Here is a 16,558-nt window from a genome sequence, read left to right on the forward strand (position 1 = left end):
CTTCACTTCTGGCTGGGAGCCAATCATTATCAATTTTGAGCCCTTCTCCTTGGTCTGACCACAGCCCCCGGGTGTTCACCAATGTAATGGCGGTAGTAGCGGCTCACCTGTGGCTTCAGGGTATTCCGGTCTTTCCATACCTGGACGATTGCCTCTTTACTGCCCCTTCAGAGCATCTACTTTGTCAAGCCAGGGACTCCTTCCTTCGGCTAGCCAACAAGTTGGCCATCATGATCAACATGAACAAATCTGCTCTACTTCCGGTTTAGGTTTTCATTGGTGGCATGGCTGGACACATTACAAACGAGGGTGATCCTTATGTTAGACAGGATACACAATCTGAGATTGCACGTCTTACACATCCTTCAGACCCATTTACCAACAGCCGAGGCAGTGTTAAGAGCCGTGGCGGCCAAGATCAATATTCTTCCAATGGCGCGCCTTCATATGAGAGTGTTGCAGTGGACGCTTGCAATTCAGTGGTCCCTGTTAGATCTCCCCCTGTTATTTCCGGTGAGAATCTCAAGAGCGTGCAGGGACTCCCTTTGGTGGTGGATTCAGTCTCCAGACCCTCTCAAGGGTCGTCCGTTCCAACCTCCCTTTCCCAAGACCACGGTGACTACAGACGCCTCCCTATTGGGGGGGGGGGGCATTGCTCAGGAAGGGCAGTCCAAGGCAAGTGTTCCCCTTCCGAGACCTTTCTGCACATCAGTGTTCTAGAGATGACAGCAGTTCTCCTTGCATTGCAGGCCCTTTATACTCATCTTCCTGTAGGAACGATTGCAATTCAGATGGACAATATGTCAGTGGTCTGGTATATCAACAAGCAAGGGGGAACCAGATCTTATCCCCTGTGTCGAGAAGCCATGAGAGTGTGGGAATGGTGATCTCCACTGGCCGTTTTCTGGTGGCAATGCACATTCTGGGATGGTCCAGCATTCTAGCAGACAGACTCAGCAGATCTAACCTGATGCCTTACAAGTGGTCTCTGAACCCTTGAATAGCGGAACAGATCTTTCTAGAGTGGGGCCGTCCTTACTGCGATCTCTTTGCATCTCCTTCCAATGTGAAAAGCAGCGAGTTTTTCGCTCTGAACCCCCCCACTGGGGGAAACCCCCACAGATGCTCTATTTCATGCTTGGCCTCCTGGTCTTCTTTATGCATATCCTCCTCTTTCCCTGATGTCAAAGTCTCTGTAGAAATGCCGCAGGCTGGGGAGCACTGTGATCTCATCACCCCATTCTGGCCTTGACAGGTTTGGTTTCCCTTACTTAGGTCCCATCTAGTTGTTCCACCATGGACTTTGGATCTGGTTCCGGATCTTCTCTCGCATCCCTCGGGGATCCCACACCCAGATCTGGACAGTCTGAAGCTCACTGCTTGGCTGTTCCGGTTCCCATGACTATTAGGACTCCCAGTTTGTCATCCCCTGTTAAGTCTATTCTGGTAGCGGCTAACAAATCTTCTACTAGAAAAGTGTATCATAGTAAATGGAAACGTCTCTCAAAATGGGCCTCTCAGTGGTCCCTGGACCCTTTTATCGCTCCTCTTTCAGCAGTCTTAGATTTTCTGTCTAGCATTTTTCATCAGGGTGCCAGTTCCTCTGCAGTTTAAGTCCAACTGGCAGCCATTTCTAATTTTCACGTGGGGGTAAATATGTCTTCATTGACTTCCTCTAAACTTTGTAAGACTTTTCTTAAAGGTGCTTTTATTCTTAGACCCCCCAGTAAAGAATCCTATCCCACCGTGGGAACTTACCTTACTGTTGCAGCCGTTGGTTTCTCCCCCCTTTGACCCTGTGGCTTCAGTGGATTTGCAATTTCTGACTTGGAAAACTGCCTTCTTGGTCACCATCACATCTGCCAGAAGGGTGTCAGAGCTTCAGGGTCTTTCAATCAAAATGCCCTACATGATTTTTCATAAATATAGGGTGTCACTTCCCACCAACTCGTCTTTCCTCCCTAAAGTAGCTTCAGAAGCCAATATTAATCAGACCATTCATTTGCCAGTCTTTTTTCCTAACTTCCAGAACAAAGGGGAATATAGGTTACATTTATTGGATGTGCACAGACAATTGAGATTTACCTGCACAGGGCTAAACCCTTCCGAAAATCTGATCAACGTTTTGTGTCTTATGCCAAGCCCTTCTTTGGTAAACCAGTGGCAAAAGTGACAGTTGCTTGCTGGATCTCGCAATGCATTGGCCGAACCTATTTGGAGAGAGGCCTATCTTTGCCAGGATAGTGAAAGCTCATTCGACCCAATCTTTGGCTATGTCTGCGGCCTTTTGGTCCAGGGTATCTTTGGATGATATTTATTCGGCTGCCACTTGGTCCTCATCTTATACCTTTATTTTGCATTATGAATTAGACATTGTCTCTAGGAGTAGAGCATCCTTTGGCTCTGTGGTGCTCCGGAACATCCTTCTATGAGGGCCACCCAAGAGTTTGGTAGCTGGGGACTCTGTCCCACAGGTTAAAGATCAAATAAAGTAAACTACTTCAGATAAAAAAGTTATGTACTCCCCATAACATTCCATCTGAGTAGTTCTACTTCATTTGTCTTCAACCGCCCCCCCCCCTCCTTCCCCCTAACCTTATCATTCAGATGATGATATTTTTTCTTTCTTATCAGATGATTATTGTTGGGATCCTTGTTTCTGTCCAGGCTAAGGGAGTTTCCTATTGGCTATCCTGGTAATAAGGTGTCATTAGGTCAGGTGTCTGATACATGTTAGGCAGGAAACTTGATCTGAGGGGAGAAGGGAGACAGGGGGGCATTATGGGTAAGGGGAGGAGCATGGAACTCAGTGCCATAGCTGGAAAATGTGGCCATGTCAGATCTGATTCGGATCCGAAGACCCACAGGTTGAAGACAAATGAAGTAGAACTAAGGTGGAACGTTATGGTGAGTACATAACTTCTTTTTTCCCAATAGACCAATGGGTTATTTCTATTTCAAATGAGAAGCTTCTTGTAAGTTTAAAAGTTGTGGTATCCAAATGGTAAAAAAATAAATCATGTTTTCGCCTTCTGCTTTTTCAGGAACTTCAAAAATTCTCAGGTTGCATCTTCTCTCTCTAGTTTCCAAATCCTCAGTTTTATTTAATAGCAGTTTGTTTTGCTTTAATAAAAATTCTGTCTGGATTTCCTCCTCTTCGACTGTACCATCCATGTCATTTAATGCTATTTCCATTTCTTTGATTTTCAATCGTATTTCTTAGCATTTCAGTCTGGTTAAAGCTCTTTTCTTGAAGTTTGTCTAATTTTATCTGGAAACTGTGAGTCTTTAAGAATAGGTCTTGTAAAGAAGATAAAACATGTTGGAATTCTTTTTTTAGTCATCTCTCCTGAAGAGACTCTGTATGAACTAATTTCTCACTCACTCAGCAAGATGCACCAGAAGAATTTGACAGAAATATTTCTTCTTTGAGGCTAGTATTTTTGATCAATGTTTGACAGGGATGTTAACTTTAACATTTTAAAGTTTTAAGACCTAAAGTTTTTTTTTCTTTCTCAAAATTAAGATATCTGCAGAGCACACAAAAAGAGCTACTGCACTACCACCATCTTTGCTCCACCCAAGAACAAAAATTTTACTTGCAGTTACATTCTCTTTTTTTTCTCTTTTTGTTTTCTAGATGTCCTTCCAAATGTCAGTAGCCTGAAATGTGGTACATGCCTGTCTGCCCCCAACAGGTTTAACAAAGTAAACAAAAATCTCTATCAACCTCTTTTTCTTGTGAAGCCATATTTCACAAATGTGATTGATGCTTTACCCTCACATTTATTCAGTAATGTCACTGTTGCTAGTCTTACTGCACATCTCCATCTCTCTAACCTCAGACTCTGGTTCAAGTCCAAGGTACTCCCGATTCTTCTGGTCAACTACTGTGTTTTTTCCGTCTCTCAAGTATTTTCCTTTGGAACATTGAGAATTGTTTCACTGACAAGTTTCTTTATGAGCTTTAGTATCAAAAGAATGAGAAGCGGAGTCCCCTTTTGTTTGCTGGCTCACTTTTTTTGGACAAACATTTATATTTCCTCCTTAGCCTGTTCTGCATCAAAAAATGACTTTGATCCTCTGGGAAAAATATTCTGAAGACAGCTGGATACAACAGCTTGAATCTCACACCTGCTTCTTGACATTCCCTGATTGTTGGGATAAATTTGCTTGTCTTCTGCCTAGTGTCCAGTGAGTAAACATTTTCCACAAACACTACTGTCTCCAATTTTTAATATTTTGCCCTTCTGTCAAAGGTTTGTCAGGATCAACTCAATGCTGGTAAGATTGCATTTTTACTAATACAGATCTTGGCTGCTTTCTCATCAATAGTTTTGGAGCATAAACACAGTGTGTTCTTCCAGTTAACAAATCTTGCTGTGGAATATCAGTCGAGTTACTTAATTGTGCTTTCATAAAATCATTACTGTTTGTTTCTTCCGGTTTCTCTGCTACAGCAGGAAATGTCAGATTTTCTCTGTGTGATCTGTCCTCTATCATTTTTTAAAACGGTTCTTCTTGAGCAGTCTCATACTCAACCAGCCTTTTCTTCATTCCGACCTCTGATTTTTGCCACCTTATCAGTTCATCTAAATAGCTGTTTAAAACCTATTCCATTTTTCCAGCTTTCTGTTGTTTGGGTTTATATACTCCTTCAGTGTTTCATTTATTTCAGTCATCTAAGAGTACATTTAATTTTATTCCCTCTCAATTACTAGAAGTTATTTCTTGTACCAAATGTGGAGCTTGAACTGCTTTTTGCTGAACAGTTTCAGGATTCTTCTCAGTCAGTGTTTTCTCTTCACCTTTTCTGTTTGATTTTCTTTAAGGCTCTAAGTTTCTTCTTTGCTGGCATCCAGGCAGTGTACTTACTAGCCAGTAACTGAATTTTACTACAAGAGTCAGAATTACTGGCCCTTATTTATCCATTTCTTTTTTCACATTGGGAGAGCTGAAATTAAGTTGTTGATTAGTGTGCAGCCATCTTGGAAGGCCCCACAACATGATAACGTTGTGCCTACTGACAAAAGCCAATAAAAGAAAAAAAATGGATGGAATTATGCAGTCAGTTTAACGTAAGGGTAAACAACTAGAGCGACAGTGAGTTTAAGAACACAGCAACATCAGAGAGGGAGGGTGGAAAAAATAATTTCTGTGGTATTCACAAGAGACACAGCTTTGGTTTCTTTCCAAGTTTAAATGTGCAATTGAAAATAGAATGCAATTAAAACATAGTCTAATGAAAATACACCACAATTACAAAATGGAAGAAAGGAATAAAACAATACAAAATGCAAGAAAGCAATATAAGGAAAAAGACCTAAACCTTGTCACCACAATAAACAGGACACGCTGGAGGGACAGATTCCTGTTCCAGAGACTTCCTATACATCTGGAACAAACTACCCATCTATGTCAAGCAAAGTTCTTCATTAGCACTCTTCAAGAAAAATCTTGATGAGTGGTTGGGAAATAGGAAATACACGCCGGGGATCACTTCTGTGTCTCTGCTTGACAGTGACACAGGAAAATAACTTTCTTGGGTGGGGCAAGCCATGGAACCTTGTTGGCTAGGCTTACGTAGGCCCTTGGGCCGATAGCCTAGTACCTACCTATGAAACTAACCTTTCTGCAGTAGAGGTCTTTGGAAGAGTCTAATTGTGGTTTTCCAGTAAAGACTTGAAATGTATTATTTTATCACTTAAATACAAGGTGTAGTTCATAGCTCCTTCCTCAACTCACAGGGGATTAACCTTACGTCTCCCATTCTAATTTCTGTACATTTCGTGAGAATGTAGGAATGCAAATATAGCCAAATGCCATTATTAGATGGGATCATGCCATTTTGTCAGGTGCAGTGTTTCTGAGTCTTTTACTATTTGACTACAAACATCATTGTGTGGCATATTTAAGCAATAATGACGACGTGGTGTAGTATATTGAAGATTTGCCCACGGTTGGCATGGTTTAATCACGAGGGCGAGTGATTAAATAAAGCCAACTGTGGGTAAATTTCAATATACCACAATATACCACAACTACGGAGTAGGTTATTACTATTATACAATGACATTATTTAAGAAAAAAATACTTACTTTTTTTAAATAATGTCTTTGTATAACGGCGCATTACTGTTCTTCCGCTGGTTGTGGTACACTGCTTCCTTGTTTTGATGTACTGAGCATGTGTATGGGACTTGTGTTCCTATGCATACCCAGTACATCAATGCTTTGAAACGGAAGCAACGGAGAAAAGAAAGTCTCCGTTGCTCCTTTTTTTTTATTATTTATTAAAAAAAAAGTTTTGGGCACTTTATACCAATGGAAAAGGTCCGGGCAACCAGACCTTTTTCCGTTGGTATATTGTGGGATTTACAATGGGCACGCTGGCCAATCAGCGTGCACATTTTGGAATATTAATGAGGGATCATTGTATAATTGTCTTTCATGCAACTTCACATGTGACCTTTGTAGTATGGTACTTTGACAGTTGTAATTATGTTTGTGCATTGTAGTCTGTGGATGTTTACCTATGGGACGTTTGCTCCTGACTTTTGGTTTGTGAACTGCATGTGCAGTTAAAGTATTTTATTTTTTTTTTTATCATTAAGATGCTGCAGAGATGGAATTAGAACATTTTTTGGTTCTATGACTTCAGCATCAGAAATGCTCAAATGGTGACAGGGAGCAGTATATTTTTATGGTTGATATTTAATTTTTCTCCATGGTTATGTGGCAATAATGCAATCATGGCTTGACCCCTTACGAAATGCTTAGATCATTTTTTCTGTGGATATTAGAAACTGTGGTACTTCATTATCAGTTTCTTGATGTTAGTAGTATGATATTGTCATCCTTGGTGTTTGATCTGTTACAGACCCCATTAGCTTGGGATGTTCTTGAAATAGTCACCAGAAAAGGGGTTAAAGAAATGTTTTCCCCTTTCTGAAAGGTAGAGTGACTACAGAGTTGCTTATATTAAGTTGGTACAGGGAGCATAGGCTTGTCCAGAACCAAAAGCTTGGTAAGTAACTTTGACCTGCATCTCGGAGCAAGATACTCTGGCAGGCCAAAGCTCTTGTGCTGTAACTGATGGCATTTGTGCCTAATGGCTTTTCCTTTGTTTGCATACACCCACACTGTAAAAAGTTTTACTGTTTTCTACACTATTATGAGGATCTAAAAAAAAATCTTATTTCTGGTCAGATGTAATATTACTCAGATCTGAATGTGCTTTTAAGACTGGGATTTTGTCTTGCAAAGAATTTTAGTAAACAATGTGTTTCAGAAAGGAAGAAGCATATGATTTTGACAATAATATCTTTGTCATACTTATTTTTACAGAATATCAGTGTTGGACTGGCATTGGCTGGAGTAATTTTGTTAGCACGGAGCATTAAATTAGTAAGTAATGATGCTCAAGAAAACAGTTTTAAAATTACTGTTGTTTTAAACTGATTTATCTTTACATGTAGTTGCCTTAATGTAGTGTGAACTTTCAGAATGGTCTTATCTTAGAAGAATGTGTTTGGAATGGGAGCCTTAGCAGTTTTGTGGTCATTATTATCTATCCTTCTTGAGACTGGAGGAAACTTTTTAATTTTTTTTTTTTGCTAAACTTATAATGGTATGCAGGCTGATTGCCTATTGCTTATATGAACCTATTCAAGTGAAAATAATTAAATTAAATGGATTTTTTTCATTCTTTGAGACACCAGAACCCATTAGAGTACTCACAGTGTAAAAGGCAGAGAAACTTATGTTGATGGAGTGCCTGCCAATCACTGGATACATGCAGTCACTCACATGTGCTAGAGGCACTCGCATTGATAGTTTGAAAGATCATCAGTTCACCTGCAGTGCAGTGTTTGGATATGAGGGGAAACTGGAACACCTGGCAAAAGCATTCTGTGGAAATGCCTTTGAAGAGTTAACTGAAATGTACATGCATTGCAAAATCAACACACATAAATTAAACAAAAATGCATAGTAGTGTATGTGACAGAATGTGTGAGTGTACAATCAATAAGCAATAATGATATGAGAATGGTACAGTACATTTATATATTTATTTAAATTTGTTTATTGGGGTAGAACACTGATCAAACACTATTTACATAGAAAATGTACCAAACCAAATGTAGGTACTGTTACATAAATGGAGTAGAAAAGGGAGAACAGAATTAAAGTAGGATAGCTAGAAGTGCTGGTGATATGTGTAGTAGTAGCTAGATTAAGAAAGCCAATAAACACTTGTTAGATAAGTTAAATTAGTTAAGTAGTACATGTAGAGGTAAAGTGTGTTATATGCTTCATTCATAGTGTAAAACTGGTCTAATGTGCAAATAGTCATCTTCAGTCATACTGACATAAATATGTAATTATATATGCATGTATAGCCATGTTACTCATCTTGCATTAAATGTGGCAGTGAGAATACAAAGTCCTTTTTGAAAACACTACATCTATTTAAGGGTAGTAGGCTAAGTAGCAGGTGATGTCGTTAGTTCATCCTATCTAAGTGATTATCAGAGGGTTGCTTTATCAGAGACCGCATATGTAATCAAGGTAGTATGGAGAAAACAAGCTAGCTGCAGGGATACCATCTTGAGCATCTAAGACTAGAATAAAGTCGTGAGCAAGAAAAATAGATTGAGTTATTGGTGGGGCAAGTTTTAAAACTCAGATGCAGTAATTTAAGGAGTTAGATAATGATACATGTTTTACAGTTGCTGCTACTTGTTTCGAAGGACAGTTGATTACTTTGAATGGGAACCTGTAGTGTTTTGCATCCTCAAGGGGTCCAGGCGAAAAGACTGCCATCTGGAACAGTCTCCCAGTTGAAGTTGAAGAGAGCAAAATACTTTAGAACTGTATAAGACCACACTGAAAGAACATCTCACAAAGGGAGTCACTTGCCCTTGTTTCAAAGATAATGGTTAAAAAAGTAGTGCAGTTAAAACCAACATTGTCCCTTCTGTAATCAAAACTGAAAACATTTGTTTGCATTCATTTCCAAAGTGCAAACTAATCAATTTCTACTATGTTTACAGTAAATAGTGTATTCTTATACTGTGAATATCATTATAGTAAGTATATTCCTATACTGTAAATATTGTAAATTACCATTTTAATGTCAATATGTTGCTAATAGTTAACTGCTGTACAGATTATCACAGTGGTCTTTCAATGTGCCCTATTTTCTGTGCTATAATCATGTTGACGTGTTTTTTTCGATGTTCTTTGTATGTAACAATTGCTTAATTATTGTCTAGTGACCTGGATCATAGTTGAAAAGGCTCTTTCAACCATTCTACTTACCCAGTTATCCAAATAAATAAATAAATACACATTTGAAGACGTATTGGATTGGATTATATTTTGCAGCCTTGAATTGTTTGCTAAATAAAACAACCATGGTTTTGTCTGTTTCTTTGCAGTCTCTGGTCCCAAACCATCTATTTGCTGGAAGTATGTAGGCCAGCCTATTGTAGGTTGGGGAGTTCCATAGCAGGGTGGAATAATCAGTCTATATTGATTTATCATTTTTGCCCATCTGATTTATAAAAACGACTGGTCCAAATATAGAACTCTGTGCTGTGTGACACCTTCCTTTGTACTGCAGGTGAATAAACAGCTGCTCTGACACTTAACTGATGGATTTCATTGACTTTTTGTGCCCCCTAAACCAACATAGAGAATCATGCTGTCCTCCTCCAACTATAGACTTTCTTTGAGTAGTTAGTGAACAGTCAGGTTGAAGATCTTAGACAAGTAAAGGAATATTGCTGCTCTGCAAAGTTTCTAATTTAGACTGGAAATGCAGGTATCAGTCAGTCTGATTTTGGCACTTTTCCATGCTGTGACCATCTGTAAAGCAATGTTTTACTGGAAATAGGATGTTGTAGCATGGTATTAATTAATAAATTGAATATGTACAACTTTTCCATTACTTTGGTCAGTGGACTGAGAATGCTGATTTGCCTACACTATCTAGTCTTGCTGTGATCCTCACCTTTGTGGGTAAGAATAATCATGCTTCTTTTCCAAATGAGGTTAGCACCTTCCCGTATTCTTCCATTTGTAATGAGTGCAGGTAGGTAGGCAGCATGAGTAGAGGTATACTCTTAGTAAACACTAGAGGGAGTCTACGAGCAGACTCAGCTCCTTGACTCTTTCTTTTGACAAGTTGTTGTTGTGTCTTTTGGCTTTTCCCGGTTAGGGGTCGCCACAGCAAAACTCCAGTCCGCTAATGATTGGCAGTAGATTTTTACGTGCCGAGTTGCCGGCCCTGACGCACAACCTTCAACGAAGGTATGCCCATTCACACATGCCTCCACACAGAAGACGCTCCAGCTGAGAATCAAACAGGACACCGTCTTACTGTGAGGCGACAACACTACCGCAGCACCACCACCTAATTACATCACTATTAGTGGGCTGTAGAATAAAAGTTGAATGACCTTCCCTTTCCAAATTATTTATTTTTAATTGCACATTGTCACACACCATACCAGTAGGATTAACACAACTATAAACAGGCAAGTCAAAGTAACAAGATGATCTAGAAAGAGATAATTTCACTGTTATTTCAAAGTTAAAAAAATACCTTAAATCTCATGGCATACTTCTTGAAATGTGATACAGTAAACACCTTCTCAGTGTCTTTCTGTGTCAGAAGCTATGATCTTTGGAGATAAAAAAAAAATACAGATTATTTCCCCGGCACATTAATGATCCCACATGGTCTCCTAGTAAAACCACCCCATTCTTTAGTAACTGATTGATCTGAATTGATCATACCCTGTAGTTCAGATATTATATTGAAGAAACAAAGGCTAAAATCAGTGGGATACTAATATAAGATACAAAGATTTGCAACTCCTAGACCTTGAAGGTAGAAATGCTGTGTGACAGAGGTATCCTTGTAGCTCATCTTGAATATAGATCTTAATCCTCTGAAGAGAACCTGGGAGGCCACGGTGGTGCAGTGGTTAGCATTGCTGCCTCTCAGTAAGAGGTTCTCAGTTCGATCTTTGGCTGGGGTGCCTTCTGTGCGGAGTCTGCATGTCCTCCCTGTGGTCGCGTGAGTTTCCTCCGGGTGCTCCGGTTTCCTCCCACATCCCAATGACATGCTGTAGGTGGATTGGACACTCTACATTGGCCCTAGGTGAGAGTGTGTGCATGTGTGTGCCTTCTGTGGAAGGTTGGGTGCCGGGCTGGCAACTCAACACTGTAAAACTGCACTGCCAATCATGAGCGGACAGGTGATCCACTGTGGCGACCCCTAACCGGGAAAAGCTGAAAGAAGAAGAAGAAGATCCTCTGAAAAGAACCTCAGAACCCTCCAAATAACACCCCCCCCCGACGTATCAAGACAAAGTCTTACTAAAGCTTGTCTTTCAGACCAGCAGAGAATGTACCTTTTGCTAAGCTTATTATGTTTTTAGACTGCTATAAATTGATTCCTTCCATTTCTTTTATGGCAGGCTTTCCTTAAGGCAGTCAGTTTGCAGATTTTTCCGCTTTCCATACAGTGTCATTTACTTAGAAGACAATGACAGTAGTTTCACTGTGTTAGCACCAAAACTATGGAGTCCCTCCCACCAAGACTTAAGCCAGTTTACTATATGAAATTTCAGTCCCAGCTTAAACAGTTCCTTGCAAAAAAGCCCACTATAATTGCTTTAATCCCCCTAAAAACCCCTTTACATATGGGCACTACCAAATTATTTAACTCTCATCAGCACCAGTGTTTTTAGTATACTTAAGAAATATTATAACTTTTCAAACTTGTGTAATAAGTAATGCCATAATTAATGTCATGTATACAGGACTGTGTAGAGTGTTTCAAATTATTCTGTTTTGCAGTTCCTTTAAGCTGTTATATTCTGTGTCTCTTGTGTAAAATTGAGACACTTTTTTATGTTACTGGGTTCATAATGTTTTGTAATTAATTTATGATGTGCGTGCACCTGAGCAATTATAGATGTCTCTCCTTTGTTATCAGTTCATTACCATGGCTTACAAATTCTAATAAATATAATGCAGAAGTAAAGTGAAGTATTGCGAGAACATAGAAGTATGGGTACAGTTTTAATAACAATTGGTAAAACAAAAAAAAGAAATAGTAAACACTTTTCAGGAGTTTGGCTCACAAAGATTTCACCAGTTGGATACCCTTTAAATAATGCAATTTAAAAAAAAATCAAAGCAACACTAACCAGTTACAATGTGATCAAAGCATTCTCAGTATAACATACATGGATCAAAAATACAAGTTCTGTCAGTTAACTAGTGTGTATATGCTACAACATTCAATTTGTCTAGTGTTTTTTACACTGTGTGCACTGCACGATTGTTGAATATACATATTTTTAAACATAATTATTTGGTAATGAAGAAAAGTTCAAGTATCATCCCTCTTCTAAGTATAATAACTTCAGGTTTCTGTTTTGTGTTTTGGACTTTGCTGAAGATGTGCTGGAAGGAAACTTGAAGAGTCTTTCTTGATTACAAAGATGCCTGACAAACAGCACTAAAATCAGTGCTCCCCCAGTTAATGACCATTTGAATTTTCAAAAGTGTACTAAGAAAAAGAATACTCTGGCCAGCATGGTGGTGTAGTAGAATAAAGTCCTATCTATGGCCCAGGTGACCTGGGTTTGATTAACAGCTTGGGTGACTGAGGTGGTGACAATGAGGGATGGGCATGCCCATCCTGGAGGAGGGCATTTATCTAGGCATTCCATGCAGGGAGACATGGTTCATAGAGGGAAGGAGCCCGTATATGAAACAGGTGAACATAAGGGAGGGGAATACCAAGAGGTTGACCATAAATGGAAAAATTGCCCAGTGGAAGCAATGTGGATTGCTCTGTTTGCCCTTGGTTCAATTCCAGAGCTTTCACTGACAGGAGAAACAATCTGGTGTTGAAGGGCCTTCTTCCTTCTACTACTTTGTTTTATGCTTCCATAGCTTCCAACCACGTTGGATCAGACTACATCTAAATCAAAATTACCCTGAATCTGAACGCCTCCCCTCTTACCAGATTTTGTCACTTCTTGGCTCCCGCCATCCTTCTTGGAGGGATCTCCCTGGAGACATTCAAGACCTTTGTCCTTCACATCTTCCAGACGTTTATCTGAGGCTGACATGGATAGAAGCTCTGATCCAGATGGGAGTACTTCCAGTTCCGATTCCTACCATATCTACGAGCCAACTTTTGTGTACTTCTGCCTTGGTCTCTCTCACCAATCTGACCCATTTTTTTTGAGCCCTAGGATCCGAGACCCCTGGAGGTGTCCTCATTGGATTTGAAATGTGACTGTATAATACAGGTACGGAAGTTAGAGGAAAGGTAGGTGTGACTGCAGCTAACCCATATGCTTACAGGATTGTTTAAGAAAAGCTGCTCTTCAGTGTATTTGGAGTGGGGTGGGTCACCTTTTTGTAATTTAATTTTTTACACCATTGGCTAGCCTTAGTAATGCTGTAGGCCTGTATATATGTAAGCAGTAATTTTCTACAAGCTTGAAGCGCATAGTTTATTCTTCATCTGTAATCATAGAGCAGCAAGTCTGTCTGCAATGCATTCACCTCCCAAGTCCAGTTTACTCATCTGTGGTGCTTAACTGAAATTACACTCCTGGGAAGGTATTGTAAGTAAAGGCTAGCTCAAAATAGCATGTCCTTTTACAGTAGTGATTTAGAGGCTAGGGTGTTCTCTAGATACTAACTAGTGGACTGATGTTGTCATTTTATCACAAACATTATAAAGAAGAACTGGGGGATTTTACAACTAGATGATAGTATTAAAACATTAGTAGGTCCCTACCCCAGTTTTTCTTTTAAGAACACTAGATCATTAAAGAAAATGTTATGCTATGATAAACGGCATCAAAATAGAGTATTATCAGATAGGAAAGGCACATTCCCATGTCGGAGCTGCAATCAATGTAGGTATATATCTGGCAAGAATATTTTTTAACATCCTGATACAGGGGTGTTATATAATTTTGATCATTATGCAGATTGCAAGTCAAGGAATCTTGTATATTTGGCATTATGTATCAAATGCCGGGCATTCTATATAGGTATGGCAAGTAGGACCCTTAGGGAGAGAATCAGAGAACATCAGTATGCCATCAATAAAGAGAATGATAGGAATACCTTAGCTAGACATGTATTGTTGGAAGGCACTACCCATACATTTGAATTCCTGGCAATAGAACGAATTCAGACAACAATGAGATTAGGTAATGTAGCGAATTTCACTGAGAGGGAAGAATGCAAGTGGATTATTAGAATGCAAGCAGATGTAGGACATGGTCTTAATGAAAGGGTTAGTTTAAAACCCTTTCTTATTAATCGTCCTTTGAAGCATTGATGTTGAAATAAATATTATTACTATTATTATTATTATTTCTTTTTTATTGTTTTTTCTTTTAAGTTTAGAGTTTTTATGGCTTTTTTATGAACCTTGCTTCTATGTGTAAAAAAAGGGGGGTTCTTATGAGCTGCTTGAGGTGATTTTATTGGTAAAATGTGTCAGATGATATGTATTTAAGTAATTAATATGTACTGTTTCTTATTAAAGTATGAAGAAGCGTCCTGAGCAGACGTGAAAGCGCTTACTATCCATGGAATAAAAGTTTTTATTTTTCTGCTACATTCGTGACCACTTTGAATTTTGTTACTGGTTGGCTTCGATTGTTGTGGAGTACCTGTACCTTACACTTTGCAATTTGACTTTTCTCTGGGTCTTACAGGTACTTTACCCCACGAGATTTCTTTCTTCTCATTTTCATTTGTTCCTCAACCTGTGGGGTCAGATCTGACTCAGCCACTTTACAAGCTTAGGATTCAAAGCTCGAACTCCTCCTCTCCAAACCCATAATGCCTTATTCCTCCAGATTACTTCAGATCTCCTCGGCCGCTTGTCTGGAAAGCATTGAGGTTTCACTGGTCTGACAGCTCCTAACAAAAGTTTTTTGCTAGTTGTAAGTCAGCCTTGAGACATTTTTTTCTTGATTTGTTTCTATCCTCTCCTCCCATTTTTACCTATTACATCTTATATATAAAAAAAACATTTTTACCTATTACATCTTATATAAAAAAAAAAAAAAAAAAAAAAAGACTTTCTTGCAGTTTACTTCCATTTGGTTCCTTTCCTCCTCCTCCTTCTCTCTCTCTTTTCTCTCTAATGGGAAGGTAGATTTTTTTTTGGTTTGTCATGGCTGGTAATCCCAATAAACCCTTGGGTTTAAAAAAAAACACTTTCTGTGGGCACAAGATTCCCTTATCTGATGCCCACAAGGAGTGCATTTACTGTCTAGGCCCAGTGTACCTGGACAGTTCTTGTGACATTTATATGGGGTTTTATCTGCGGGTGCTGACAGACCACAGGAATAAGTTCGTTTTAAAAGACTTGCTTTCTTCTCCTGGTGCTTCTGTGCCTTCCACTTCAGGAGCTCAAACCCCTGTAAAGAAACCTAAGGAGGCCTGGGAAAATAGGAAACATTCCCCAGAGAGATCATCCTATTCCTCGAAGCTGCCAAAAAAGGCTCCAAAAACCCTGGATCGAAGACCTTTGGATTTGAAAGTGCTGGTCTCTCCTCCTTTGGCTCCTCATGCTCTTCCTGTTACTATGGGGCTAGGTGTCTCGGCGCAGAGATCCCTGTGCAGGAGGCCTCTCCCAAAAGATTGTTCAGGCCTCCTTCAGCTTCTTCTTCCATCAGGTCTTCTTGGAGTTTGTCCAAACATGAGGTGGATAGACTGATGAGACAATTTCTCAAGACACAGATCCAGATAGGGGTTTTGCCAGCTCTGTCCACTTCTGGAGCCGAGCAGACATTCTCCCTTCCATCATGTAACTCCTTCTCCAATCTGACCTCTTGCTTCGGAGTCATCGGATCTGATGGCTCTGAGAACTGAAATGTCGGATCCAGTACTTATTACTTCAAGTCCTACCATCTCCCTGATCTGCTCAGCTCTGACAGCCTCAGGGCCCAGTGCATCTCAGAGCTGAAGACTGGACGTCAAGTCTGGGGTGCTTACTTCAACTCTGAAGTTTTCGGAGCCTCAGCGTTCAACAGCTTGGTGCCTACTCCACTTTTGGAGCTGAGGATTGCAGGGGTTCTGGAGAAGTCTCTGCCAACAGCTTCGGCTCTTGAGGAATGACTTTCGGGTCCTCGTAGTCCATCTGCCTTCGAGGTGGTGTTGAGGGTCCTGTTCCACCCTAGGGGACTCCCAGTTCTTTCACTGTCGAATCTGATCCCCACCTCCATGGAATCTGTGACTGAGACCTCATATCTACTACTGGGACAGCCAGTCCAAGAAAGCCTCCAATCTTTTCCAACTGTGGAACCTCATATTTCTTCCAATACCTCCCTGGAGCATCCCACCAGGGAGGTCTCCCAGAAAAAGAAGCGTAAAAGGAGACACTTGGATTCCCCTCAGGAATTGGTCATGACTGACATTGACTTTGAGGAATGGGAGGGGTCCCCAAGATCTTCAGCTGATATTGTCTCCTTTGCAGACATCTTAGAGATCCT

At 40.0% G+C, this 16,558-nt stretch overlaps 1 protein-coding gene across 2 annotated transcripts in view; it reads left to right on the plus strand.

Moving 5' to 3' along the window:
* The window catches only part of CCHR4.PART1H3orf33 (chromosome chr4.part1 C3orf33 homolog), a 566,094-nt gene that overhangs the window by 168,199 nt on the left and 381,337 nt on the right, over positions 1-16,558 (plus strand). The window contains exon 3 of one of the 2 annotated variants that reach the window (XM_044070506.1): positions 7,347-7,406. The exons of the other annotated variant lie outside the window; for it this stretch is intronic. Within the exon in view, the coding sequence (XP_043926441.1) occupies positions 7,347-7,406 (60 nt within the window). The remainder of the gene's footprint in view (positions 1-7,346; positions 7,407-16,558) is intronic. 2 annotated transcript variants of the gene reach the window in all.

The sequence above is a fragment of the Protopterus annectens genome, chromosome 4.part1 (genome assembly GCF_019279795.1).
Source record: "Protopterus annectens isolate FY-2018-M chromosome 4.part1, PAN1.0, whole genome shotgun sequence".
NCBI lineage: Eukaryota > Metazoa > Chordata > Ceratodontiformes > Protopteridae > Protopterus > Protopterus annectens.